Raw genomic sequence first — 25,860 nt, 5'->3', positions numbered from 1 at the left:
TATTCCTGGAAATGGCCTAGACCACCCCGCGCCAGCAATCGCAACATCAGAGGTCGGAGGTCAAGACGAGCAGACACAAAATGCAGTGAATGAGGAGATAATTCAGCTCGACCGGGGCTGACATGTGTATCAACGGAGAGCAGATGCTTGCCACTATACTAATGTGGCCTGAGCGCCGGGAGCTGTGCTCTGCGCGACCGCAAAGGGTGTCCGCGATTATTTGTCCAGGTTGGCTTCGATGACACGCGCGAAAGTGGATGCCTCGCAGATGCGGCTGCAGTGAACCGCCAACGGCGCGCAGCTTTAGCTATGACTTGCTGACTGCCCACTGACGCTCACAGCATCGATTGCCTCTCTGTTAATCCTCGTCGCTAGCTTGCGCGCCCTCGTACCGTCTGGACGGAACGGTGATGCCTGAACACTCTGCGGTGAAGGGGCTATCTCGCTGTCAGACCTCATAGCGCCCTTTGATCGACCCAGGCTTACCCCGTATAATTCTCCAGCATCTTCAGTGTTTACCTGCTGTCTTCGAGTTGCCTGAATCACCTCTCTCGACTTTCTGTCCCGTGCTGCTTACGAGGGGCAGCAGCGCATACGAAGCATTTCAAGCATCACGCAAACACTTCCATCTCCAAGGCGCAAAGATGCCTTCGCCAGATTCTGAGTCGCCAGACGAGAGCTACTTCAACGATCTGACCCAGCAGCTCCCCAAGACCAACACCGACGGGCAATCGCCGACACGAAACAACAGCCAAGATGCGCAGAACGACAACGCGGCGAAGCAAAAGAGGATAGCCTGTGTTCTGTGTCGCAAGAGGAAGCTGCGATGTGATGGTGATCGGCCGACGTGCGGGACATGCAAACGGCTGTCGCATGACTGCGCGTACGACGAGGTGCGCAAGAAGAGCGGACCGAAGAGAGGCTATGTGAAGTTGCTCGAGCAACGACTGCGTAAGCTGATGCGCTGCTGACTGTGGGGTCAATGTGCTAACATATGGCCTTTAGAGCAAGTCGAGACGTTACTCCAGAGCCAGAACTCGACCGAATCGAACAAAGGTCAAGGCACGGCCACCGCCACCGCCTACGCCGCGAACACGGTACAAGGCACGTCTGCCACGCGAACCCAGTCCTCGAACCCTTTCGATAAGTCGCTAGAGAACGTCCTCGATGCGAGGAAAGCTTCGGTCCCCCCATACCAGAATGATACGGCCAACACAAATGGCGCAGAGTCGGAGTCTAACCGATGGGAGATGATCAGCCTGGGTCTAGAAGAACCGCTGCCTCCTGAGGATGTTATGGAGGAGCTGTAAGTGCCGAGTGTACTTTCTGGAACAGACGCGATTCTAACAGGCCATCCAGATACCAGATCTACTTCACGAAGGTACATCCATCGCTACCGCTCGTCCACCGCCCACGATTCCTGGCTGCGCTAGACCTCGCACCTCACATGAGACCGCCAGTATGTCTGCGATATGCGATGTGGACAATGGCGGCTTCAGTGGCGGATAGATATGATGCACTTCAGGCACACTTCTACCACCGAGCAAGGAAGTACGCGCAACTGGACGAGATGCGGGGACATGGGGAGTCGACGATCACGCTCGCCCACTGTCAAGCGTGGGGTCTGATGTGCACATACGAGTTCAAGAACATGTACTTTCCGCGAGCATGGTTGTCTGCTGGTCGCGCTGTCAGACTGGCCCAGATGATGCAGCTCCACCGCCTGGACGGTGTTGGACTGGATGTCAAGCAGTGCCTGCCACCGCCGAAGGATTGGACCGAGAGGGAGGAGCGCCGGCGGACGTTCTGGGTGTGCTTCGCTATGGACCGCTATGCAAGCATTGGCACCGGCTGGCCGATGATCATCGATGAGAAAGACGTGAGTCGTGCTATGCATGTCGAAGCCGACCTTGACTGACCTCAACTAGATAATGACAAACTTCCCTGCGAGCGAAGAAGCGTTCGAAAGGAGCAAGGCCATGTCCACAGGATCCCTCGAGCAAGCTCTGGGCCCTATGGGTGCAGCGAAATTGGAGTCGCTTGGTGCCATTGTCCTCACAGCGGCAATGTTCGGTCGCAACCTGCTGCATTTGCATCGGCCAACTCCAGATGACAACGACAGCGACCTTAACGGTGGCTTCTGGACCCGACATCGTCACCTCGAGCAGATCCTGCTCCAGACCTCGCTTCGTATGCCGGATCATTTGCGCTTACCTAGCGGACGCGACAACCCCAACGTGGTATTCGCGAACATGTGCATCCAGACTTCTGCGATCTGCCTACACCAAGCAGCAATTTTTAAAGCCGACAAGCACCAGTTGCCGGTGAGCGTTGGCAATGAAAGCAAGATCCGGTGCGTGACTGCAGCCGCAGAGATCGCGTCCATAATGCGCACGATCAGCCACATGGATCTTTCAGCAGTAAGTGTCGCATAACGAACCTACGAACAACCGAAGGCTGATATGCACAGACGAACCCCTTCATCTCTTTCTGCGTCTACGTAGCCGCGAGAGTATTCGTTCAATATCTAAAGACACGGCCCAATGATCAGCAGATGAACTCTTCACTGCAATTCCTACTCCAGGCAATGCAAGCTTTGCGCCGCAAAAATCCCTTGACTGAATCGTTTCTGGTTCAGCTAGACCTCGATCTCGAAGGCGCTGGCATTCAGAAGCCGTACACGCCAGTCAAGAAGAAGAACGCTGTCATACCCGTCAACTCCGATCCAGTTGGCTGCAGCTCGATCTACGAGATCCGCGAGACCCAAGCTCAAAGCGCACCTATCAACCAGTGGGCAGAAACCAGAGCGGGCTCGTCAAACCCCACTCCGCAACCGAACCGCTTCGGCAGCCAAACGCATCCCGAACTCGGCCAGTCGAGCAACAATGGCATCGATGTCGGTTGGGATCGAATGACGCCCGGTACGCTGCGGAACTTGCAAGATCTCGGGCAGAACCTCTCAGCAGACAGGAGCGGTGTGCCTACCACTGCAACATTCGTCTTCAACGAAAACAAGGGAAACAACATGGACCAGAAATCCGCACCCGGCACGACAGGCGGCAGCGGCATCGAAATCGCTCCTCAGCCTGCTCCATTCCTACCTATACGAAACACACAAGAAGTGAACCAAGGCTTTTCAGCCCATGGAGGCGCTGTGCCAGGCGCGGCAACGTTCATCTTCAACGAGAACAGTGGCAACGACATGGACCTATCCGGCGACCAGCTCAGTCCTGCCACCATGAGCTCGCAGTCCCGGGGCGGCTCGACATCGCACTCGTCGTACTCGCCCGGCCAGCAGACAGAACACCACCTCCCCTACCGCGCCTCTCCACGCTTCACGAGCAGCCAGATGCCCATGTCGCAGCAGCTCCCGTCCCAGAGCACTGGCTCGGCACCGCTCGCTCCCTTGTACCAGACGAACGACGCCAACCGCGATCTCCCCATGAACGCGTATCCCTCAGACGCCATCCACAACGGCGCGTACGACAACAGCTTCGATTGGGAGCTGAGCGCGATGGGCGGCGAGATGGGCGGCGAGATGGGCATGGGACAGGACGTGGACGCAGGGATGACGCCGGGGACGTGGAATAGCATGCTGGAAAGCGTGATGGAGAGTGTGCCGATGGGGTGGGACGTGTTGGGGACGCCGCACGGGGCGAACGTCGATGCTGCAGGGAATGGGCGGGGTTGATAATACGTTGTGATTGCGTTTGGAGTGTTTGGTTGGAAGGTGTTTGTTTGGATACCCACTCGCTTTTGGCGCTCGCATTGTAGTATGGATGGTTGGGAGTTGGCGTTTTGGGTGCGGTAGACTCGCCACTCTGGTACGATGAGCACATCACCTGCGTATACAATGAACACATTACCTGCGTATACGATGAGCACATTACCTGCGTATACGATGAGCACATCATCTGCGTATACAATGAACACATTACCTGCGTATACGATGAGCACATCATCTGCGTATACAATGAACACATCACCTGCGTATACAATGAACACATCACCTGCGTATACAATGAACACATCACCTGCGTATACAATGAACACATCATCTGCGTATACAATGAACACATCACCTGCGTATACAATGAACACATCACCTGCGTATACAATGAACACATCATCTGCGTAGACAATGAGCATAGCAGCCCGCTTGTACAGCGAGCATATCGGTCTGCTTCACTCACAATCTCTGGCTTGCAACGCCCTACTTTGATCGTTCAAAGACATGTTCAATCTGACGTGGCCAAGTTGGCGATGCTCGCCAGCCTCGGACAGCCTCGCGCGCACCGGCCACCCAACCAGAACTCGCAGGACGTAATTAACATCTATAATTACCGACTCCACGAGCCAAGCCTGGCAGCATGACCCTGCACAGACGCTGAGCGATTCAAACGCGGACGGCCGGCTATCGATACGCTGCTCAGGATATCCTGATCTCCATCTGCGCACTTCTGGGGATTGTCTTCAGGGATGCAGACACGGCAGGGATGCGCGCGCTCCGCGCTCGGTGAAGGCGGTCTGGCCGTGTGGACGTCACAGGCGGTTGCGCTGGGCAACGGCGGCTCCGTTTCGTTGATCCTCGACGACGATACAGACAGCCACCATGCAAGCTGAAGCCGCTGCGGTGTGCTCCAGAGCGAGTCTGTGTGCTACTTGATACCTTCATTTATTTTTCATTGGGGTCTTGGATTCGCTTGCATCTCACCGTCGCAGCTGCTGGAGGAGTAAACAGAGCGCTGCAGCGGCCAACAGTCGCGCCAGGTGCGATGCAGCCCACGCAATGGGTTGCGGAAGGTGCGAGTACGCCGGGTCCGGGGGCGTATTACACGCCGCAACAGATGAGTATGGTGAAGGCCAGCCGAGTGGATGCAATATGCTGATGCTGCTTCAGAGAGCTATCTCCAGGACCTTCGCACCAACCGCCCTGCCCGTCCCACGGGCTCCCGTCCGCCGCCTGCACACTTCAAGACATGGTCAAACAGGGAGACCTCGCGGATGCAGGACATGCCGACGCTTGCCTCGCTGCAGGCTGCCACGGACACCGAGGCGACGGCAGAAGCACCAGCACCGGCCGCCCCAGCACCAGCCGCCGCAACACCAGCCGCCGCAATACCGGCCTCACCAGCATCAGGACCACTGCGGCGCCGAGAAGACTTGGCGAGGGCTGTCGAGGGCGCAGGCAAGGCCCTCGTGCAGCCGCCACGTGGGCGCGAGTCGGCCACGCCTTCCCACGAGCGCACGTCGAGCGTGCAGTACCGCGAAGACGCACGGCGGAAGGCGGAGCGCAGAGAGTCGGGCGAGATCCGCGCCGCCATGGACAAGATGGACCTCAAGGACGAAGAGAAGCTGTACGAGGCGGCGCGCGACGAGGCGGCCGACATCGTCTGGAAGCACCGCAACCCGAATGCGCCTGAGAACAACCCTGATGCGCCGTACGCGTACCCTGGACCGGGGCGCAATGCTCTGCAGCGGCCGAAGCTGCAGCGGACGCGGAGTCGTAGCGTGGGGCCGAGTGAGGACGCAGAGCAGCATCTGCAGCACGCACACTCGAAGACGCGGAAAAGACACTCGATTGGCAGCTCCACGGGCAGCAGGAGCAGCAGCATGCAGGACGTCGGTGCAGCGGGCTCAGACACATCTCCCACCCCGAGTCCGCTCTTCAGCGGCTCACCCTCCAAAAATGCATTCGACCTCAAGATCGCCAAGGCATCCTCCGACCTGCCCCAGCAGCGCAAAACCAGCGGCTCCCGTCGCAAACCAAGCGGCAGTCTCTTCCAAAATCCCAACGACCACATCTACGAGGAGCCCGAGGAGGAAGCACCCCCTGCTCCCGCACCGACCCCTATGGCAGCCGAGCCTCCGAAGCCTGCTCCTTTACCCCTGGGCATGCGCCGGAACCCCTTCACTCGCTTTCAGTCAATCAAAGGCAACGGAATGGTGAGGAGCAACACGGATCCCGTCGTCAGCATGCGGCGCTTTGATCGTTACGAGATCCACAGGAACGAGCCGACCCAGTCGAGGAACGCCGGGTATACGCTCAACAACAACAAGTCGAAGCTGAGTGACGTCAGCAAGGCGGATGCAGAGAACGAGCCCGAGGCCAAGAAGAAGGACGGCAAGGAGGTTCGGAGCGATGAGTTGCGCGCTGCGACCGGGTTCAGCCTGAGGAACCGCAGTCCGAAGTTGCCCACGCCGACCATGGTTTCTGATGCTCCAGGTAGACCCATTGTGTCGTTTCAGAAAGACTACGGTGTTGTGGAGCTGAAGGAGGAGAAGTCCATGTTGCCTGCGGATCCAAAGCCTGCGCCCGCTGCTGCTCCGGCGGCCGTGCCAGAACCAGCTCCAAAGCCATTGGAGAAGTCAGCAACGGAGCCTATCGTACCCACCCGGAAGAGTCTCTTTGAGAGGCCGACAAGCAAATCTGGAGCGGCACCTAGTCTCTTCGAGAGGCCGATGAGTAGGTCTGGGGCAGCACCTAGTCCGTTCGAAAGGCCGACGAGCAGGTCTGGAGCATCACCTAGTCCGTTCGAAAGGCCTGCCAGTAGGTCCGCTAGTCCTTTCGACAGACCCGCGAGCCGGTCTGGGGCAGCATCATCAGCACCATTGAAGGAGTTCGGCCCATCCAGCTCACCTGCGCCATTGGGTAGCGGACGTCCAGGAACACCCAAGGGACCTTTCGCCAACCGCAGTCCACTGAGCAGAGTCAACACCGCCTCAAGCATGCCTTCAACACCTGCAGCAAGTACAGTCCCTGCGGATCCATACGCACTGCCCACGGCATCCTCGACACCACCACTACTAGCCGACCCCTACGCGCTTCCATCGACGTCATCTCGGCCTCAACCACCTATCCCGAGCATTTCAGTCAGTGAGTCTCGTCCAGCCAGCAGAAGTCGGTTCGGCAGACCTCAATCGGTGTCGAACATCCCCACCATTTCTGTCAGCGAGACACCATCCACAGGCCATAGCCGTACTGGTAGCATCCCTTCTATTGGCGTCACGCCGCCGATTCCGACCATCTCTGTGAGCGACTCTCCAGCTCCTACTACCGCACCTCCGCGAGGGCGCTTCAACCGCGTGTCGACAATACAAGCTGTTCCCAGCATATCTGTCAATGAGCCTCCTGCTATGACCCGAGGCCACAGCTTCAACGCCCCGGTCATCAATCTGCCCAGTGATGTACCAACCATCGCCGTCAACAAGTCTCCAGCATCGAGACCTGTGCCAACAATTAACGCGCCGTCAAGCTCAGTCACCCCCTCAGTCCCATCCATCGCCATCAACGACCCCATCCCCTCAACCCGCCCCCTCCCCGATCCCCGGAACTACAACAAACGTTCCGCGCCACCCATCAACGCCGCCTCCCGACCTTCGACCTCCTCCCGGCCTTTACCATCCTCAGCCCGCACCCACTGGACGCCGACATCGGTCCGCACCGGCGCGCAATGCACGCACTGTGCGCTCCCGATCAGCGGCCGCATCGTCAGCGCGGGCGGCTGCCGCTTCCACCCTGAATGCTTCAGCTGCTACCAGTGCGGCGAGAAGCTGGAATGCGTCGCCTTCTACCCCGAGCCCAGCGCCAAGCACGCCGCGCGCGTGGAGCGCATGCGCGCGCGCCAGCGCGGCGAGGACATTGGGTTCCTGCCCGGCTGGGACAGCGCGGAGAAAATGGCCATGCTTGAGGAGCAGGACGGCACCGATGAGAGCCCGAGGTTCTACTGCCATCTGGACTTCCACGAGTGCTTTTCGCCCCGCTGCAAGAGTTGCACGACGCCGATCGAGGGCGAGGTCGTGGTCGCGTGCGGCGCCGAGTGGCATCCGGGACACTTCTTTTGCGCGCAGTGCGGCGATCCGTTTGACTCCAGCACGCCGTTTGTCGAGAAGGATGGGTATGCGTGGTGTGTGAATTGTCATACGAACCGGTACAGCGCAAAGTGCAAGGGCTGTCGCAAGCCGGTTACGGATACGGTTGTCAAGGCGCTGGGCGCGGAGTGGCATACGGGCTGCTTTGTTTGCGTTGTAAGTTCACCTGTCACTTTGGCGTGGAATCTGTTGCTGACCATGACGCAGGAGTGTAAGGGCCCGTTCGATGACGGGCGGTATTTCTTGCGCGGCGAGAGTCAGGACCCCGTGTGTGTTAAGTGCGAGGAGAGAAGGCTGAAGGCTTAGCAGCCCGGTGCTAGCTCAGGGAAATACACGTCGTACTGTAGAACAGTTGTGTGCCTGGCTGCGTTGCTGCGGTATTGAGGGATGATGGTCTTTCGGTTCTTTTCATGCATCATGAACGAACAGCATACGTGGTCGTTAGGTCTTGGGTACTGTTGGCTTTTGTATACTAGGGGATCGGCGCATTGAGGCGTCTACATAGCATATATGGTAACATGTTCAGTGCAAGCTTGGAATTGCTGTACCAATACTCGATCGAACAACGTCCGATCTCACGATTTCTGGTGGCATTTCGAAATTCCCTCCCGACAATGCAAACTGTTTTCTCTCTCATTCGACGCACGATGGCGTCAGCGGCACATGACAAGGCTTCGCAAGGGGCTCAGTGCTGGACTGGAAGCCTGAACAGCGGCAAATCAAGCGCTTCTAGCTCGTGCGCGACTACGTCTGAAGTTGGTGCTCGCACGTGAACAACTTTCCACGTCGCCAACGCGCTGATACATATCTATTCCCTCGTGGGTTCTACCGAACGGTGCACCTGCTGTGGTGAACTCGTCTGACTTCAATACACCTGCCCGTTGGCCGCAGCGTACAGTACCACGTGTAGTACGAACAACGCACCCTTGGCATTGTTCTTCTTCGACAGGACCCAGACATGAGGCTCTGTGAATCCTGCCAGAGTCTCAAGATGCGCGTGTCCCAGGGTGAGAGGCGAGCGCAGTGGCCGCCGTCGCGATACGGCGCGCCAACTGAGAACATGCCTACACATGGAGCCGCGGAAGAATTCATCACCCTCCACAAGGACTACGCAGAACTCTTTGCCTGCGCAGAGTCCTCCTGTGCCCTCTGCATGTACTTTGCACGGGAGCTGTACTACTCTCCGCACAGTGGGGCCATCGACTCTGCCTTCGACAGCCAGAGCGCCACCGCGTTTAAGGTGAAGCTCCTCGGAGGCTTTCCCGCAGCTTTGACCTGGAGTGTCGATGATGACGACGCGCCTTGCGAAATGAAGCTGCGCGCGAAATGGCTGCATCATGGATGGGGATCCATCAGTTGGCCCGCCCACGAGATCGCAGACCGCAATCTACGAGTAGCGGGCCCAGATGCGCAAGAGCTCCTGGGTCTTTCGCTCCGGTGGTTGGTGGACTGTCTCTACGACCATCAAGAGTGCGGACGCCGGGCTGTCGATACCGGGCCGTTCCTGCCCACCCGCCTCCTCGATGTGGGAGAGGCTGGACAGCAAGAGATACGCCTCGTGCTTTGTGAGGACCTCCTCGCAGAAGAGCAGTACGAGTACGTCACGTTGAGCTATTGCTGGGGAAGAGCGAATCGCGCTGCACACACCACGGTTGAGAACTTGGCCGAGCGACTGCACACGATCCGTCTTGCGTCGCTGCCCGAAACCATCCGAGACGCGGTTGCGATCACGCGTGCTCTGGACGTGAGATATCTGTGGGTTGACGCGCTGTGTATCATTCAGGTCGACCAAGGCGACAACGAAGATTGGCAGCGCGAGTCAGCTAACATGGGCAAGATCTATGGCACTTCGGTACTCACTATCGCCGCGAGCGGAGCGGCTGATAGCAGCAAAGGCTGCTTTCACAGAACGCCAGTAGCCAGCTGGCCGGCCAGAAACCACATCCTGACCCAGCATCAAGTTCCGCAGTTGACCCGGAGAAACGACATAGTGCTGGAGGCATCGCTGCCGAAATGGACCGCGGCTGTGGAGCGGTCTGCGCTTGCAAGACGTGGTTGGGCGCTGCAGGAGCGCATGCTCGCATCTCGGAAGCTGTTCTGGACCGCAGACGGCCTCTTCTGGGAATGTGGGGAGCTGCGAGCGTCCGAATACGGGCCTATCGAACTGGACCTGGATGAGTTTCCAACACTACTGGAACTGGCTGCCAGCATCCAAGGTCGCAGCTCTCTGTGGCAGAGAAATGCTTGGGCTCGACTTGTGGAAGAGTACTCTCGAAAGGCACTCACAGTAGCTACAGATAGACTGTCGGCCGTGTTGGGCCTGGGCAGAACGCTTTCAGACCTGACGGATCAGAAGTACGAAATGGGCTTGTGGACCAACAACGTAGTACGAGAGTTGGCGTGGCATGCAGTGAGTGATCCTGAAGGGTCTAGAATCTCGAGCGTGCCTTCTTGGTCGTGGGCATCGACGACGCAGGCGGTGGGCTTCCAACCTCGTCAGAGCGAAATCACGTGTAGCGCCCTAGCTACAGTGTCCATCAGCAACGGCCAGATCCAAGTCCGTGGTCAGCTGGGTCGACTCCGGTTGACACCCCTAGATGACCGAGCTTTCATTTTCAGTTTCGATGCAGATGATCCCCACCTGATCAGAGCGCATCCTCGGGACGAATTGGACGAATTGGATGTGGATAGAAAGCACGGGTTGTTCATACAAGACATTCTCGAGGATGGGCCTGTTCAAGGCGACGGGGCCTTTGAGTACATCTCGTGGATACGCTGGAGTAAGTGGCCTAATTCGCCTGCATCAGTAGGTGCTCTTGTAGTATCTCCGGTCGAAGAGGACAAAAACACATATCGCAGAATAGGTTGGCTGGAGTTTCAATTTGGGCGAGAGCGATCTCTGGTGACCGAGACAAGAAACGTCGTGCTTATTTGAGATGGGGACGTTTGGTCAGTGACATAGACACCCCCTGCAGTGCTGAGTGCTTGATTCGCAGTCGGGCGTGACGAGGAACCCATGTTCACGTGTTGGCGTGGTGGCTGGGAACGAGCACTGGCCAATCGGACGACGTCATTGCCCTGCCAACGCACGAGCGGCTGGTGATTGACGACACTAATTACTTTGAGTCCGAGACGCTGTCGCTGCCTCGAGCAATTGGTGCGATATCAATCCATATCAGTCCAATCTCATCAGTGTCTCACATATCGTCGTCGCTGGTGATTGTTTACCCCACACCTTCACCGTGCCCACCGCCCGGTACCAGCTGAGTATTCCACGGGCGCATCCACATTCCTCGTCCACGTTGTTGAGTCTCAATTGAGACGCGTCTCCACCATGCGGACCGCTCTGGTACCTCTCCTCCTTGCGCCGCTGGCCCTCGCTGCGCCCGACAAGCTTGCCGCCTTCGAGCCCGCGCTTGCGACCCTCGATCAGCTCACCACCTCGAACAACGACACCACGCCCGTCGACGGCATCGTGGAGCTTCTCAAGCGCCAAAATGTCTGCGGCAACAGTCAGTACCAGTGCAGCAACGCCGCCAGCCTGTGCTGCCCGCGCACCGCCATCTGCTCCGCCGACAGCAACAACGTCGTAGGCTGCTGCCCGCAAGGCGCCGCCTGCACCGGCACACTCGGCACCTCAGCAACCGGCGCCGTCTCGGCATCGACCACCTCGCCCTTCGTCACCGCCTCCACCACCTCGCCCTTCGTGCAGCAGACGACGACCGCCTCGGGCGCATCAACGGTATCCAACGCTTTCTACCCTTTTCCCTACATCGCGACGACTTACACCAATGCAGCTGCCTGCTCCAGCGCTTATACGCGCTGCCAAAGCGATGCTGCGAGCTGTACAAATGCTCTGATTGGAGGCGCGCAGGGTGTCACCATCAGCGCGCCAAATGGAGGCGCGACCATCACCGCGGTGCCGAGCATAGGGGCACAGAGTGCGAGCTCCATCTGCTCGAGTCTGAGCCAGGAGGCGTGCTATGGGCTGCAGGTCGATGCGTGCCGGGCGTTCGATGGGAGTGGAAACGCAGCGCCCACGCGGTGTGGAGGATACATTGGGGCCGTGGGCGTTGCCCTGGGCGTTGCCGGCCAGCTGCTATGAAACGAGAAGAGGTGGAATGATAATGGCTCACGGTTCTTCCATGTCGATACTTGAACGAAAACGGTGTGAGCGTGGCTTTGGCCGTGCGAGGAGCGAATGCATGATTGGCGTTTTATGGCAGCGAGTACTTTTCTTGGCGCCTCATGGCGATTCCGATGGACGAACATAGCTACGAATTATAAATGTCTAGCGTACTATCCTGCCCGAGTCTCAAGGACCTTCAACGTTGAAATGCTCCACAGCACGTCCTTAGTGCGGCGCATATCGATAACACTAGTCTCCCAAACTTCACCTCGCACACCTCGCACCACCCCTCGTCATCGCCGATGTTCAGCCCTTTCTCCCGCGCCCCTCGCGGCAGCGCTGCATGGTTCAACGCCGGCCCCGTGTCGTCGTTCCCAGACATCGAGACCGATCCGGGGCCACTGGGGCAGCAGCGCAAATGCCACGATGCCTTTGCACCAGGGTGTAAGGTCTTTCATGTGCCGAGGGAAGACGCCACAAGCGCCACGCCCGTTGCGATAGACGATTGGAAGGATGGGGAGACGGATACGAAGGACCAGGTCATGGTGTTTCGGTACAGCGGGAGCGTCGTGGCTGTGAACCATGTATGTCGACTACGTGAACAAACAGTGCTTGTAATGGAAGCTAAGTGGCGGTAGGAATGCCCGCATGCCTCGTATCCACTGTCGAATGGCACGCCCTTTGATATTGAGGATTTCGGTGTCAAGCTCAGCGCTGGTATCACGTGCCCGAAGCATGACTGGAGCTTTGATCTGCATACTGGGAAGAGCGACAGGGGGAGCTACAAGTTAGCAATCTGGGAGACGCAGTTGAGAAAGAGCACCTCGGGTGAAGAAGAAGTCTGGGTGAGACGAAAGCAAAGAATCGGATAGGGAGGCTCTGTGCAAGAGACGGAACGGAACGAAGCTCGCAATGCGGTTACCAAATCGAAACTTTGGGGTATGTGGAGAGGGACCGCAATTGATTGAAGGAATCCTACCTTGAGAGATCAGCTTCGCTTGAGCGGGTCTGCTTCGACAATCACCCAGCTGTCAAAAGCAAAGGGAGGTTAAATGAATGCACCTACCGGCCACTCCAGACTCAGAGGAGCATCAACATACTCAGAATCGACCCTGGCCAACACGATGACCGTCTGAAAAGTGCAATTCATCCCGGTTGAGCGACATGTTCACAACAAGTGGCAAGTTCCCAGGTCACGACACCACCATATCCCTTTCACCTGCAGGCTCTGCCATGGCACCCGACGTCCGCACGACCGCGCATGAAGAAAAAAGACCAGCCCACCGCATGCTCCGAGGGGCTTGCGAATCTGCTCATCGGGCGTGGAGTGTCGGTTGACTCGTATGACATAGATTCTACCGAACGGGTTCGCTTCGAATCTCCAGATTTCGTTCCGATACGCGTGACCCTAGAATCATGGAACGGTGCATTTGCATGCCGACTCCACGATTCGTACTGTTCGATACATCGCTCTCGGTTGTTCCAAGTGAAGACAGCGCGTTGTGTTTGGGGCCTAGCCAGACTCGAATAGGGGACGCGCTGGCTCGGCTTCATAGATCTGAGCTATGCCAAAGGAGACAATCATCAGTTGTCGAGACCATGCTGTGTTTGTTGCAGACTTTTAACCGGGATATCATCGTCTGGCAATCGGTCAATGGCCCACATAAAAGTTTAGCACGCTAGCATCGGATACCTTTAAACCGTCCATGCAATCAATTTTGAGTTCTACGAAGCGGACAGTTTACATGCCCTTAGCGATTCCGGGTTCCATTGCCCATTCCTTCTGCACGGCCTGTACCTGCTAAGTAAGGCTTCGCCCACACCAGACTGTATAGATCTTTTCTTCCGTGGGTACGCAAGACATGCATCAAGTCGACGTCAGTGCAAGGAACGATACAAGTGACGAAGGGAAAATTGCGATTGTTCTTTAGTTGCTCACAAAGGCTACCCTCCAGTTTTTCGATCAGTCGCCATTTTTCATGGTAGGGTATGTTGATGGCGTTTTCGATCAGCGTGCGTTGTTTATTGACGACCGTAAGCCCCTCTTCGATGGCTTGGATGAGCGTGTACTCGCTGAATCCCCTGTCGACATGTTCAACGAGGACTAGGTGGGCGACTAGGTGGGCGTGTAGCTTTATTGCATTGCATAGATTCAAGGCGGCTCGATCGATGGACATGAGTTGGGATCTGTCGGCCAGTCTTAGAACATTCTTCTTGGCTTCAGAGATATCATCCGCGAGCTCGGCAGGAACACTCTGATTGCGGCCGAAGCGTGAGAGTAGAATAGCGAGATTAGCGAGACAAAATGCGTCGAGTTTGTTTCGCTTCTCAAGGTGGACCATGATCTTGACTACCGCTTTATCGACGTCTCCAATCATTGTAACCGCAGTCTTAGCATAGGTGGCTCGCTTCTGTTTCTCTCTAACAAGCTCGTAGTTCCTCCCCCTCACAGCATCCTCAAGCTGTGCGATCCTGGAAGCCTTCTCTTTGTTCGCTTCAGTCAGAGTGAGGACCGCCTGACGCAGGTTGTTCAAGTTTCCCACTGTCAGGCTGGCGACCGCCTAACTCGGGTCACTTGATTCTGGCATCGTGCGGCGGCTGGAGAACGAATGACGGGATGAGGAGTGGTAGTGATGCGGAAGACGCGTTGTTTGTGGTTGCTGAGAAGGTAAGAAGGCACATCCGCTCACCAAGGTTGAGGCGGTTGCGCTGCGTGCTCAGCGCCTGCCTCTACTCTCACCCGCACCATGTAAACAAACCAGTGACCGGCTAACAAGCTCTCTCCACGACAACGGACCTCGCACATCCGCGATGGCAGGTCACATGCCGCGCCAGAATCTCCGCCGAATGACCAAACGGAGATTGCTTTCTTACCATACAACGCAGAAAGAGTCACCAGACAGAGCGCCAGAGTAGCGTACCATGGCTCCCACTAGGGCATGTACGACAACATGGGGGGTCTACCCATAGATTTGGTGTCAGTCAGACCTTAGTGTCAAAAGAACCTTCGCTCGTGCAATCAGCACGAATGTCGTGACGGTCCTTTGCTCACAGCTCTTTACACATGTTGTCCCAAGTGCTTCCAGGAGAAATGCTGCGAATGTCGAGAGAAAGCGTTAGCCCAAACAGCAACGGGCAAGATTTACCGGAGCGCAGTCATTGTGTGACCGCTAAGAACGTGAATTAGCACGCTTTGTTACAGTATATTTACACACATGCAGAATTCTGCAGGGGGCTCCACGCGTACCCCAGAGCACCTACTCCTTCTTCTCCTCTTCCTCCTTGGGATTCTCCTTCTCTTCCATATCCATTCTCCGGCTCTCAACTGTAAAGTACAGACTCCTGCTCGCGCCCTCGAGCGCGCTTGTGAGACTGCCACCAATGCCCTGCAGCATCTGTACGAGCGATGCACGCAGGCCATCAATACCACCGGGTATGCTGCCCACCCACTTGGTGCCCTCGAGATCGAAGACCTTGCCCTCTACTCGCGCGCCAAGCAGCATCAGCTTCTGCAGACCGGATTGTACAGCGGGCTCGTAGTAGTCGGGGTTCGCTTTGCGCTTCGGCGCGGGGAAAGCGGGCGCTGACGGCGAGAGGATTTGGAGAACGGTCTTGAGATATTGCGGTGATACCTGGGGGAATGCTACGACGGCGAGAGGGCCGGAGAGGAGGGGCTCGAGGTCGTGCTTGAGCTTCCTGTCGTTGGCGACCTCATATGCGTGCCTCGATAGACCGTGTGTGAAGCGCTCGTCGTCGACCTTGTTGCCGGTCAAAGGTACTCGTGCGCTTGTTGGTGTGCGAGGATCGGTCGGGTGATCGGTCGGGACTTCAGACGGCGTGAAGAACTCGACGACTTTCAGGGCACTGGCGAAGATGTTGGTCTGGATGACCTGAATCCTGATCTGGTCGGCGATGGGTTCCTGGCCGGCTGCCACAAGCTCGGCGTCAATCTTACGCAGAGCAATGGCCAGTTCCCTTCTTATACTCATCCATTCTACGGCCTTGACATTGTTGTGTTGGAAGATGAGCATCAACGGTGATGACTTCAGCAGCGACTGGTACTGCCTGTGCAATTGGGTCTTGCGCTCCTCGGGGCGCTTGTGTGAGGGAGGCTGTGTGGCAGGGTAGAGCACAATGGGCGCTGCTGGCCTGTCGCCGCGCTCGAACGCAGGCGCAGGAGTCGGCTTGACGTGTGCTACCGAGGCATAGCCGGCGGTTGCGATTCGCGAGACGGGGGCGGGAGTTCTAAGACGGAGGGCCCGCGGTCTGATGTGTATCCTTGGTGGCATGCTGGATGCTATGTGGGTGCGGCGCAATTGATAAGCCTCCGACTTCCATCTATCGAAAGATTTCCTAGAGAAGCGCGTTCGAGATAGTGGCCCGTGCACTCTGCACCATCTCCCATGTCCGGTAGCACCCCCGAGGACCATCAGCTGCATATTCTCTCTTTTCGAATTTGTATTCTGTCCAGTCCTTTGTGTCTTAAGCAGTCAATCCATACAGCTACTGGTTCTTTCATCTTGCGGTTGAGCAATGGTGCTGCAGGTACTAAGGACTGCATCCCGAGCGCGCGTGCTAAGTCCATTAACGTGGAGTAGCGGAGGTGCAAGATGCATTTCGGTAAGCCTTAAACATCAAATTGACACTCCATCTAGTGAGCGAATCGAGCACAGCTGACTTACGTTAGACTGAACGAAGGAATCGACTGTCCAAGTTTTGGACACCAACAGCCGGCCAAAACCAACAAGAGGGAGAACAAGATGAATCACATGCACTTCTCGTTCGAGGGGGCTATCTTCGACAGGCTCACTCTGGTGTTTTCCATCTTCTGCCGTTGGGGCTGAGAGTGCAGAATAAGCTAGAGGCCCTCATCGACAAGCACATGGAATCTATAGGCGCATCTAAGACATCACTGTCCTCGATCACCACAGAAGAGCTTTGGAAACAGTCTGGGCGCTACTCAGCCAACTCAGAGCTTTTACGTTTGAAGGACCGCAAAGACTCCGGCTTCTTACTATCACCCACTCACGAAGAAGAAATTACTTCGTTGGTAGCCTCGATGGTCCATTCCTACAAAGATCTTCCCCTCAGACTGTACCAAACTGGCCGCAAGTACCGCGATGAAAAGCGACCAAGACAAGGTCTTCTGCGCGCTAAAGAGTTCATGATGAAGGACCTGTACACATTCGACTCCACCGTCGAAGCTGGACTGGAGACATACAAGTCCGTCCGCCAGGCCTATAAGAACCTCTTCGAGCAGCTCAAACTACCCTATCTAGTCGCAGATGCCGACTCGGGCAACATGGGCGGCAAGCTAAGCCACGAGTACCACTTCGTCTCCCCAAAGGGCGAGGATAACGTGTGGTCCTGCAACACCTGCCCATACGTCGCCAATGAAGAACTAGTCGAAAAGAACAGCGGTCCCTACGAAGTCGGCAAGCTAGTCTCTCACCCCGAACTCAACCCCCTTGTCTTTACCGGCATAAGCGTCAACCGTGAAAGCAAGATCCAAATCCGCCTTCCCCGCCCCTCCAACGTCGCGCCCGACTACCAACCCCCATGGTCCGAAATCTCCAAATACCTCAACTTCCACGCCCTCAAAAACATGGTCCAGATGCTCCCCGATCCGAATCTCGACCTCGACACAGGCATCGAAACCTCTGCGTTGGAGAAACTCCTCACGGAAACAAAATACACAAACATCATCCTCGACCGCAGCGTGCCTACACCCATGGATTGCGAGCACCCCAGCATGCCCGGATCCCTGGACCTGACAGCCGTGAAAGAGGGCGATAGTTGTCCGCGCTGTGAGACGGGGGAATTGCGCGTCCAGAAAGCCATCGAAGTAGGCCACACATTCCACCTCGGGACGCGGTACTCGGAGCCACTCAACGCCTTCGTATCTGTGCCATCGGAGAGCAAGGACACAAAGTGGGTGCCCATGCAGATGGGCTGCCATGGTATCGGCGTCAGTCGCTTGATCGCCGCCATTGCATCGGTCCTCTCCACTCCATCAGGCTTGAATTGGCCGCGCGTTGTTGCGCCGTTTGAAGTCGCCATCCTTCCCGGCCCACAAGCTGAGGCTGCCGAGGCTGTTGAGGTGTATGATGCGATTACGGAGAAGGGTAGCGAGGTTGATGCGGTGCTGGACGATCGGCCGATCAAGAGTCTGGGGTGGAAGTTGAAGGATGCGGATTTGATTGGGTATCCGGTGGTCGTCGTGCTGGGGCGCGGGTGGAAGGAGAGGAGGGAGGTGGAGGTGCAGTGTCGGAGGCTGGGGGTGAAGACGGACGTTAAGCTTGATGAGCTGAAAGGGGAGGTTGAGGGGTTATTGGAGCAATTGTGAGACGCCTGCTGTGTACAAATATGTGTACCATTGTGTTGGGTTAAGCGGATTGAGCTTGCAGTAACGAAGCACTGTAGTAGATGTGGCACAAATGTATAGTAATTTTACGTTTTGATTCATTTTATATCTGGACTCGTATCGTGTCGAAATCCACGGGTATCATGAGGGACATTATCCCGAATATGCACAAAGCACCGCTCGTCTCAAGGCAGCTGACTGTAACCAGACTGACCGAGGCGCGTGCTGAAAGTTGCCAAAGCTGAAGCTGCAAGCTAGAAACGGTCGATCTGAAGGCTGAGAAAAAAGGCAATATTGTGACGAAATTCGATCCGCCGGCGCCGGATATACCCCATATGTGTTGTAGGAATGATTCATACCTGCATCGCTGCGCATTAGAGTGTGAAAAGAAGTGGTGTACAATGCGTGGGCGTCGGGGCGTGTGATCGGGCGTCGTCTAGGTGATCATGTTGGCCGTCGTCTGGTTGCCTGCCCAGCGTGTAAGGTCCGTCGTTCTCGTGACCGTTTTCTTGTGAACGTGGAGGATAGTTTCGAATGCGCCATGTAACGCCTATTGAAAATCCAAAGCCCAGTGCTCTATAATGTCGAATGTGCGAAAATATCAAATCAAGTGTTGTTTCACCGCCGAGCACCGCCAACTTCGACTGAGTGCGGGGTCCGCTCAAACTGTGTTTTCCGCCTCTTGAAACTTCCTCGTGCGCCGTCTTCGCCTGTCGAGTCGGTTGCAAAGTCGTCGCCGTAGCCCTCGCTGTAGCCTTGGTAAGAGTCCTCGTTGTACTGTCGTTTCGAGCCTGATCTCTCTGGTCTTCGCTGCAGTGCATGCCTGCTCTGTGTCGGCGCCGAGGAAGGAAGTGGTGTGCGAGCTTGGGTATCGGCAACAGGCTTCGCGCGGAGGTTGTCGTCTGTGCCAATGTATGCCTTGTACTTTGACGCCTCTGAAGGTGGCAATGCGCCAGGCCCCATGCCGCCTAATGCACTGTCGAGTAGACTGCTGAAGTCCGGTACCAGAGCGGTTTCCTCGCGATTCAGTTGTCTCCAAGGCTCTTTCCCAGCGTTGATCGCCCCCCAATGATCATCTGGCAGACTCATTGGGCCGCTAAACACATCGTCCATCTTCACCGCCTTTGGCTTGCCTGCGATCTGCAGGGTTTTGATGTGGCCTTCGTAAGACTTTCGCAATTTGTTGATCTTCTCGCCGGTCACCGGATCCACTCGCGCCACAGACTTCGCTAGTCTCTCCAGGCCGTACAACCTGAAAAGATTTTGCGTGCTATGCGGTTCCGACTGCTTGAAAGTTTCGTCGCCACTCAAGAAGAGCAGACTCCCACAAATTCCCTCTGCAGCTCTCAGCCCTCCCTTTTCAGAAAAGAGTGCTTGCCCTTGCCGGTCGTGATTGGAATGTGTGTCTATGCCGAGGCCCTGCGCAGTCTCTTCTGAGCCGTCTTCCATCATCGCATCACCGTCGCTATCAATGTTCGTCGAGTAAGAATGCCCTGTAGTGCTCGCTGACGTGGGAAACGGGTGCTGGGCCGAGGCCGATGTCGCCGGTTGAGACACAGACTGGTACATGTTGGCTGAGGATGGCGGCGTCTTGCCCGGAGACGTGGAAGTCGCAGTCATGGCAGAGCGGCCATTGGACTGCGAATTCATCGAGTGACAAGGAGGAGAGGTCGGAGTACGCGGTACAAAAGGCTTTGTCGTTTGGCCGCTCGCCTTGGCAGCGACGTCGAAGGGTGGGGAGGCCGGCGAGTATCTTCCAGAGTTGTCCAGGCGTTGGCGTTTCGCGCTGTGACCCGACATGAATACCGCGAGGTTGGTGGTAGAGCGGCAGTGAAGGGCTCGTAGGCGGTGGGCGTGAGGCTGTAGGTGAGCGCTGCTCGTAATGGGCTTGGCGCTTCACGCTAAAAGAGAGTGTGCGCGGCGCTCTAGACGGTGCGCATTCGAAGAGTGTCGTCGGACGGTGAGTTTGCGGTGGTTCCGAGGGATTTGCGGGGCGTGGGCGATTTGGGCGGTGGGAGTGGGCTGGGTGACAGAGGTGACGGCGTGAATGCGAGGGAACTCGGCTCAGTCCGCTCCTTCCCAGCTGGTCACGTGCTGGCGCGCAGTCTTGGAAGGCGCGACCCTGGAAATCATCCAGCTAACGAAACGGTTTCACCTGGCAAGCTCAAACATTCGCCGGCACTCCGCCAATCTTGGATCAACGTGCATGCTCGCCCAATGACTGCATTGCCCGGCCAGTATGGATGACAGGACCTCTCGCGCTGGCGAAGCCGCCCACTCTGCCAGCACATCTGGTCAACCTACGCGTCCTACGCCCTCAACCACCGCAAACCCCAATGCGCCGAAAGTGCAGCAGCCTAAACCACAGGCCTTGCCCTCGCGCTCAGGCCCCAGCTCGATCCTTGTTTCGCCGCGCCAAAAGGGAAACCCAATTCTAAACAACGTCAAGTTGACCGCTTGGGAGTATTCAGACATCCCTGCGGATTACGTCCTTGGTGCCACGACTTGCGCGCTGTTCCTGTCGCTCAAGTATCACCGTCTGCACCCGGAGTACATCTACAATCGCATACGCGACCTGAAGGGTCAGTATGATCTGCGCATTGTATTGACGATGGTCGACGTTGAGAATCACGAGGATTCGTTGCGAGAGCTGTCGAAGACGTCATTGGTCAACAACGTCACCGTCATGCTGTGTTGGAGCGCACAGGAAGCTGGGCGCTACCTGGAGCTCTTCAAGACGTTCGAACATGCTGCACCCACCAGCATTCGTGCCAAGCAGTCTTCTACCTACTCAGAGAACATGGTCGAGTTCATCACAGTGCCGCGCAGCATCAACAAGACCGACGCTGTAGGCCTGGTGTCGAACTTCGGCAGCATACGGACTGCCATCAACGCCGGACCAGAAGAGATTGGCCTGATCGCCGGATGGGGAGATAAGAAGGTTCAGCGTTGGTGTAACGCGATGAAAGAGCCGTTCAGAGTCAAGAAGGCTGCAAAACGTAGCCTAGGACCTACCCGGGAGAACACTCAAGCAGGTCGAGAGAGAGATACCTCTATGGCAGAAGATGAACGTGAGGCGCCTGGAGAGCCTGTTCTCCAGGCCATGGCGCGTCAGAGACTAATTGATGCTGCACCAATGCCTCTTGGAGTGCAGCAAGTTTCTACAACTTCAGGTATGACCGCGGACGCAGACAGGCGGCCTGATCATCGTCCTGCTGAAGTCTTGGACGAGTTCGAGGACGACGAAGAAGCGCTGAAGGAACTTGATCATGCACCTCAGCATGCTGTATCCAGGCCTGCGAAGCGCAAACAGGCCGAAGAAGATGCCAGTGAGGGTGTTATGGCAGCTTTGAGTAAGTTGAGAAAACAATAATGAGTTTATCACACATATGCTTTTTGCAGGCTGTTGTTTAAGTCTTCAAACTGTCTCGGTCACCCACCCTCACTCCCTTTGCTTGCACTGTAACGATCGTCGTTTAGCGCGGTCGTTCCGGTTAGCGTGGCTTCCCCACATCCGTAGCAGGCAAACAACTGGCAGCTGCCTGCTCGACTTCCTGCTTCCACCACAACGCCTCGCGGATATTTGGTTTTTGGCCCGTTCAGTCGTGATGTCTTTTGATTTGCTACCTTCCGAATTACAAATCGAGATATTCAGCTATCTCAAAGGTTTACACCTCAAGGCTGTGCGTGCGGTCTGCCGTGCATTCAGAGATAATGCTGAGCCCACATTGTTCCAATGCGTTACTGCGGCAGCACGATATCAAGCACTGGGTGCTTTGCAGAAGATCTCGTTATTCCCAGTGTTTCAGAAACATGTCCGGGAGATAGTCTTCGACGGGTCACAATATGACAAGCTTCTTGCAAGGCGTGAACGATCATATCACAGCCTTGCTGCCAGGATTCCCAACCTTGAGAAGGGCTTCCAGTGGCAGAAGCGCACTCGGTAAGTATTGCCAGCTCCAAAGGGTCTGGTACCATTAACACCTGCACAGATGGCAGCGATATGTCCAGCTCTACAAAGAACAAGAAGAGATGAAGACCGACGGTATTCTTGTGCACACCCTTTCAAGAGCCCTTGATTGGATGCCAAATGTTTCTTGCATTACGTACTCACCACACCCCCATCATCTCCCGACTGAAGCCAAAGATATGAAGGGCCTGGTTCAGAGAAGCCTTTCGGATTCACCCAAATCTGATTATACATCCTCCAAACACCCTTTTCGTCAACTTATTGCGGCGTTGTATTTGTCTCAATTCGCTGGCATCCGCGAGCTCAGGGCAGACTATGTTGGCGAGAGCATTGCTAACCCTGGCACTGAGTTTGCTATTGGCATCTTCAACCTGGACGAAAGCGAGATGGTGGCCGCTGAATTTTTGTTTCAGGGCCTTGAGAAGCTTGTACTGAACATGGCGTTGAAGGTTTCGGATAAGGCCACGTTCGGTGAAGTCACTGACAAATTCGCTACACTGCTGCGCAGTTCCACATGTCTGCAACACCTCCACCTCCACCCTACGCATTGGAAGTCAGAAGTAGGTGCTCAGCCTGTCTTCGCTCGGCTCGGCCTTCAGACGACTTGGCCGAAGTTGCAGACATTGAGTCTGAAGGGCATCTTCGCAAATGAGAAAGATCTGTCTGACATGATCAAGCGACACAAGAAGACTCTTACGAATGTAAAGTTCAGTAAATGCAGTCTTCTTGACGGTTTATGGGCTGATATTGTCGATGAAGTTGTGTATGGCTCTCAGATTCGCCAGTTCGTGTTGGACCGTGGGAACGAGAGGGGATTGTCTTACCTCAACTATGCATCCCTGACCACCTGGGAGAGAGACTTCTGGAAGTATGAAGGCCATCTGGAAGTGGCTAAAGACGACGAGCGAAGATTTGTAAGTGCAGAAGCCCTGGTGGCTTGAGTTTGTATGCTAATGAATATAGGTCGAAAGTAACCCGTCGAAGAAGTCAGTCTACGAGCTACGGAATCGACCAACAGACACAAGATACGACTCATGAAAATGACTCGTTTTTCACTTGCAATCCGCAGCATTCGGTATAATGGATAGCAACTACAGCTCTGAACAGTTAGACGCTCGGTCAGACTCCCACCCATTGCTACAGTCGGGTGGCTAAGCAACGACATTGAAGACACATGTACGGGAATCTGCGAAGTTTAGCCCATGAATCACTTGCTGTTGTGTCTTCACTCGATGCTGTGCAGTTGTTTTCTACGAAAGGAGGGCATTTTGACCACTGAATATGTGATCGCAAAATTAAGGCTGCGGGGCTCATACAAATGAACCGGAAATTTAGATCTTTTTCTTCATCAAGTGGAAGTAAGAGCTATACAGAGGCCGCAGGTGCGTAGTCAAAAAGGCTTCAGAGACCATAGGGGTAAGTACAAGTGACAAAGTACCACTAGAGGGCATCAACGAATACAACTTCGCCGACTTCGCGTATCGACAGGCGAGTATACTATTTTTGGTAGATGTTCACAGGGCTACACGAGCTTTCAGGTTGCGGCTGCTCGGTGCGAGCCGCGTCGCCTTCCCTCCGACGGCCACTAGAAAGGACAACATCGATCCGCGCGCGACATCGATGCACTTCATCACAAACCGTGTGACATGCAGAACTTGTTGTCTTTTCACACCCGGCACAGGATTAAGCCTATAATACAGCGTCATGACAATACTGCCGAATTTGAAGGCATTTGCTGTGCGCAACCCCGCATCATCCCCCAGCATCTTTGCTGGACTTGCGTGTTGTCCTGAGGCTCTGCGCCTGATCAACTGCCCCTGCATCTTACTGGACAACCTGAACGAATTTAATTTCCGCAACTTCTCCCTACATCGAAAAATTCTGGATTTGCCCCTTCTAAGAGCACATGAGCATAGTCTGGTGTGCCCTTCGGCGGCCTGGGTACCCCTCTATCAAATGCACCCCTCTTTGCTTGCCCTTTCGATGGTTCTCTGTGAGCGGTTTCGAGTTCTAGACGACTCGTCGTGCCATTTGCAACTTCGCCACTCGTCGTGCACGTTGATTCCGCAATATAGGCATGCCGAACGGCCCGTACTTCGTTCTTTCACATCCGTTCAGACGCATATGGGAAGAGATCTACTGCCACCCGTATACCGAATCTAAGTCCTTCTTGCCCTGCGGAGGTACAGCAGTGCCAACGAAGCGCTGAAGGGCAAAGTGATTGTGCAAGTACGACCTGCGGCATCGCAAACATGGTTTGTCGAGTCCCTCAGTTCCTTGAATCAAGTCGTCGCCACGCCTTCGTCTGATGATATTACGCTTTTCATTTCCGTTCAGTCCCGCTCTCTGCCACAGTACTTCATTGAATGACTCTCACGCAAGCGAGTCTGCTACTATCCTTGATCATATGCATCGAAGCGCCAACCTCAGCCAGCTCCTTCTTGTTCCATTGTGCTTCCAGCTGTCACTTTCACCGTCATGTTTGCTTGACTGCGAGTGGAGTTTCTGTCATAAGCCACAGGTCACCGTGTTTCCAACCCCCCACGCACCTGGCACTCTAGGCAGGATGAATTCCCCGTCTCATCATCCACATCATTATCAAAGCACCCAGAACACGCATGGCCACTCCGACGCCGCAAACTTAAATATTCAGGTACTCCCAACTTCATCATTCAAGCACAGCTCGTTCTGATTGATTTAGTCCACGTATTATCAAAACATCGCAGACAACGTCACGCATTCGCATCAATCAAATCATTATGATCCCTATACCTACGGCTATCCTAGTCCAGAGGAGATCGGAGCGGAAATTGGTCAGCCAGTCCCCTTTAGCCAGCAAAGGGGGCCGTCCCCACCATATCAGTACGATTACGAGGTTTTGAGAGACCGAGTCACCATCAACAACGACGTGCACCGTATCCTGAACAACCCTGCTCTTAGCGGAGGTGATGACAATGGCTCTTCTCACCCTCGATACAATACTCAGCAACATCTACCACATCTACCGACGAGTGGTATGGCGAGATCGCAGTACGAGAAGGAACGGGACAAGCCTTTCCATGGCATCGCAGGAGTTCCGCACAAGTCTGACTATGATGTTCCGAGCCAGAGACGCAAGAAGAGATCAACGTGAATCACATAAAAGAAGAGCAGAAAGCATTCAAGCAGCAGCAAGGGACGTATATAAACCTAGAGTACTCTTCACAAGTTCCGGTCACTGAACAAGTATTCAATAAGAGTGAAGAATCTTAATGAGGGCCGAATTGAGGGCGCTAGAGGAAAAGCTGTGAATGTGGCGATGGTGGTACAGCAGCGTGTGAAGGTGCAGACATATAGTAAGCGCTCGGAGCGTCCCACATTGCATCACACATACTTGAGCCTTTGACAAGGCTGAGGATGACATTTACGGTTTATTCTCACGGCTTCCTTCTACCGTTTGAAGATGGTCAAGGCTTTTCACAATTTATCTGGACGGATGGTATGTTCCTGGGCGATCATTGTTTGTTGTTAGTTCTACAAAATGAT

At 55.5% G+C, this 25,860-nt stretch overlaps 11 protein-coding genes across 11 annotated transcripts; 9 read left to right on the top strand and 2 right to left on the bottom strand.

Moving 5' to 3' along the window:
- The first annotated feature begins 443 nt into the window (after positions 1–443).
- M421DRAFT_361370 (uncharacterized protein) lies at positions 444–3,931 on the top strand. Its single transcript, XM_033589679.1, has 5 exons — positions 444–951; positions 1,006–1,306; positions 1,360–1,879; positions 1,929–2,420; positions 2,471–3,931. The coding sequence occupies exons 1-5, from the start codon at positions 645–647 to the stop codon at positions 3,689–3,691; spliced, it is 2,841 nt and encodes a 946-aa protein (XP_033451119.1). The 5' UTR covers positions 444–644; the 3' UTR covers positions 3,692–3,931.
- A 569-nt stretch (positions 3,932–4,500) lies between these two features.
- M421DRAFT_418345 (uncharacterized protein) lies at positions 4,501–8,408 on the top strand. The gene is made up of 3 exons (XM_033591748.1): positions 4,501–4,851; positions 4,901–8,028; positions 8,080–8,408. Exons 1-3 carry the CDS (start codon positions 4,776–4,778, stop codon positions 8,176–8,178), a joined length of 3,303 nt encoding a protein of 1,100 aa, XP_033451118.1. The 5' UTR covers positions 4,501–4,775; the 3' UTR covers positions 8,179–8,408.
- Positions 8,409–8,863: 455 nt separating this feature from the next.
- M421DRAFT_90664 (HET-domain-containing protein) lies at positions 8,864–10,736 on the top strand (the record flags this gene model as incomplete). The annotated part of the gene is made up of 2 exons (XM_033597880.1): positions 8,864–10,652; positions 10,732–10,736. 2 exons carry the CDS (start codon positions 8,864–8,866, stop codon positions 10,734–10,736), a joined length of 1,794 nt encoding a protein of 597 aa, XP_033451117.1.
- A 470-nt stretch (positions 10,737–11,206) lies between these two features.
- Positions 11,207–11,977, top strand: M421DRAFT_57401 (uncharacterized protein; the record flags this gene model as incomplete). Its single annotated transcript, XM_033595494.1, has 1 exon — positions 11,207–11,977. The coding sequence occupies one exon, from the start codon at positions 11,207–11,209 to the stop codon at positions 11,975–11,977; it is 771 nt and encodes a 256-aa protein (XP_033451116.1).
- Positions 11,978–12,285: 308 nt separating this feature from the next.
- Positions 12,286–13,045, top strand: M421DRAFT_361330 (uncharacterized protein). Its single transcript, XM_033589678.1, has 2 exons — positions 12,286–12,585; positions 12,640–13,045. The coding sequence occupies exons 1-2, from the start codon at positions 12,304–12,306 to the stop codon at positions 12,871–12,873; spliced, it is 516 nt and encodes a 171-aa protein (XP_033451115.1). The 5' UTR covers positions 12,286–12,303; the 3' UTR covers positions 12,874–13,045.
- Positions 13,046–15,107: 2,062 nt separating this feature from the next.
- On the bottom strand, positions 15,108–16,323 carry M421DRAFT_418343 (uncharacterized protein). Its single transcript, XM_033591747.1, has one exon. The coding sequence runs from the start codon at positions 16,288–16,290 to the stop codon at positions 15,259–15,261; it is 1,032 nt and encodes a 343-aa protein (XP_033451114.1). The 5' UTR covers positions 16,291–16,323; the 3' UTR covers positions 15,108–15,258.
- A 122-nt stretch (positions 16,324–16,445) lies between these two features.
- M421DRAFT_418341 (prolyl-tRNA synthetase) lies at positions 16,446–18,347 on the top strand (the record flags this gene model as incomplete). The annotated part of the gene is made up of 2 exons (XM_033591746.1): positions 16,446–16,621; positions 16,689–18,347. The coding sequence occupies exons 1-2, from the start codon at positions 16,535–16,537 to the stop codon at positions 18,345–18,347; spliced, it is 1,746 nt and encodes a 581-aa protein (XP_033451113.1). The 5' UTR covers positions 16,446–16,534.
- A 636-nt stretch (positions 18,348–18,983) lies between these two features.
- Positions 18,984–20,165, bottom strand: M421DRAFT_58096 (Rox3-domain-containing protein; the record flags this gene model as incomplete). Its single annotated transcript, XM_033595567.1, has 1 exon — positions 18,984–20,165. The coding sequence occupies one exon, from the start codon at positions 20,163–20,165 to the stop codon at positions 18,984–18,986; it is 1,182 nt and encodes a 393-aa protein (XP_033451112.1).
- A 348-nt stretch (positions 20,166–20,513) lies between these two features.
- Positions 20,514–21,811, top strand: M421DRAFT_418338 (mating-type switching protein swi10). Its single transcript, XM_033591745.1, has one exon. It carries the CDS (start codon positions 20,605–20,607, stop codon positions 21,736–21,738), a length of 1,134 nt encoding a protein of 377 aa, XP_033451111.1. The 5' UTR covers positions 20,514–20,604; the 3' UTR covers positions 21,739–21,811.
- A 162-nt stretch (positions 21,812–21,973) lies between these two features.
- On the top strand, positions 21,974–23,276 carry M421DRAFT_57571 (uncharacterized protein; the record flags this gene model as incomplete). Its single annotated transcript, XM_033595519.1, has 2 exons — positions 21,974–22,308; positions 22,358–23,276. The coding sequence occupies 2 exons, from the start codon at positions 21,974–21,976 to the stop codon at positions 23,274–23,276; spliced, it is 1,254 nt and encodes a 417-aa protein (XP_033451110.1).
- A 1,466-nt stretch (positions 23,277–24,742) lies between these two features.
- Positions 24,743–25,860, top strand: M421DRAFT_411045 (uncharacterized protein; the record flags this gene model as incomplete). The annotated part of the gene is made up of 2 exons (XM_033590396.1): positions 24,743–24,988; positions 25,037–25,860. 2 exons carry the CDS (start codon positions 24,743–24,745, stop codon positions 25,466–25,468), a joined length of 678 nt encoding a protein of 225 aa, XP_033451109.1. The 3' UTR covers positions 25,469–25,860.

This window comes from Didymella exigua, assembly GCF_010094145.1.
Source record: "Didymella exigua CBS 183.55 unplaced genomic scaffold M421scaffold_7, whole genome shotgun sequence".
In the NCBI taxonomy this organism is placed as follows: Eukaryota; Fungi; Ascomycota; class Dothideomycetes; order Pleosporales; family Didymellaceae; genus Didymella; species Didymella exigua.
The sequence above is the reverse complement of the archived record's forward strand: the minus strand, read 5'-3'. Positions and strand labels throughout refer to the sequence as shown.

Excerpts from the sequence above, each read along its gene's own strand:
- M421DRAFT_361370 (XM_033589679.1), top strand. The coding sequence starts at position 645 with ATGCCTTCGCCAGATTCTGAGTCGCCAGACGAGAGCTACTTCAACGAT. Across the intron at positions 952-1,005 it reads GTTGCTCGAGCAACGACTGC|AGCAAGTCGAGACGTTACTC; the intron begins GTAAGCTGATGC and ends TATGGCCTTTAG. Across the intron at positions 1,307-1,359 it reads GAGGATGTTATGGAGGAGCT|ATACCAGATCTACTTCACGA; the intron begins GTAAGTGCCGAG and ends CAGGCCATCCAG.
- M421DRAFT_418345 (XM_033591748.1), top strand. The coding sequence starts at position 4,776 with ATGCAGCCCACGCAATGGGTTGCGGAAGGTGCGAGTACGCCGGGTCCG. Across the intron at positions 4,852-4,900 it reads TTACACGCCGCAACAGATGA|AGAGCTATCTCCAGGACCTT; the intron begins GTATGGTGAAGG and ends ATGCTGCTTCAG. Across the intron at positions 8,029-8,079 it reads CGGGCTGCTTTGTTTGCGTT|GAGTGTAAGGGCCCGTTCGA; the intron begins GTAAGTTCACCT and ends ACCATGACGCAG.
- M421DRAFT_361330 (XM_033589678.1), top strand. The coding sequence starts at position 12,304 with ATGTTCAGCCCTTTCTCCCGCGCCCCTCGCGGCAGCGCTGCATGGTTC. Across the intron at positions 12,586-12,639 it reads GCGTCGTGGCTGTGAACCAT|GAATGCCCGCATGCCTCGTA; the intron begins GTATGTCGACTA and ends AAGTGGCGGTAG.
- M421DRAFT_418343 (XM_033591747.1), bottom strand. The coding sequence starts at position 16,290 with ATGCCACCAAGGATACACATCAGACCGCGGGCCCTCCGTCTTAGAACT.
- M421DRAFT_418338 (XM_033591745.1), top strand. The coding sequence starts at position 20,605 with ATGGATGACAGGACCTCTCGCGCTGGCGAAGCCGCCCACTCTGCCAGC.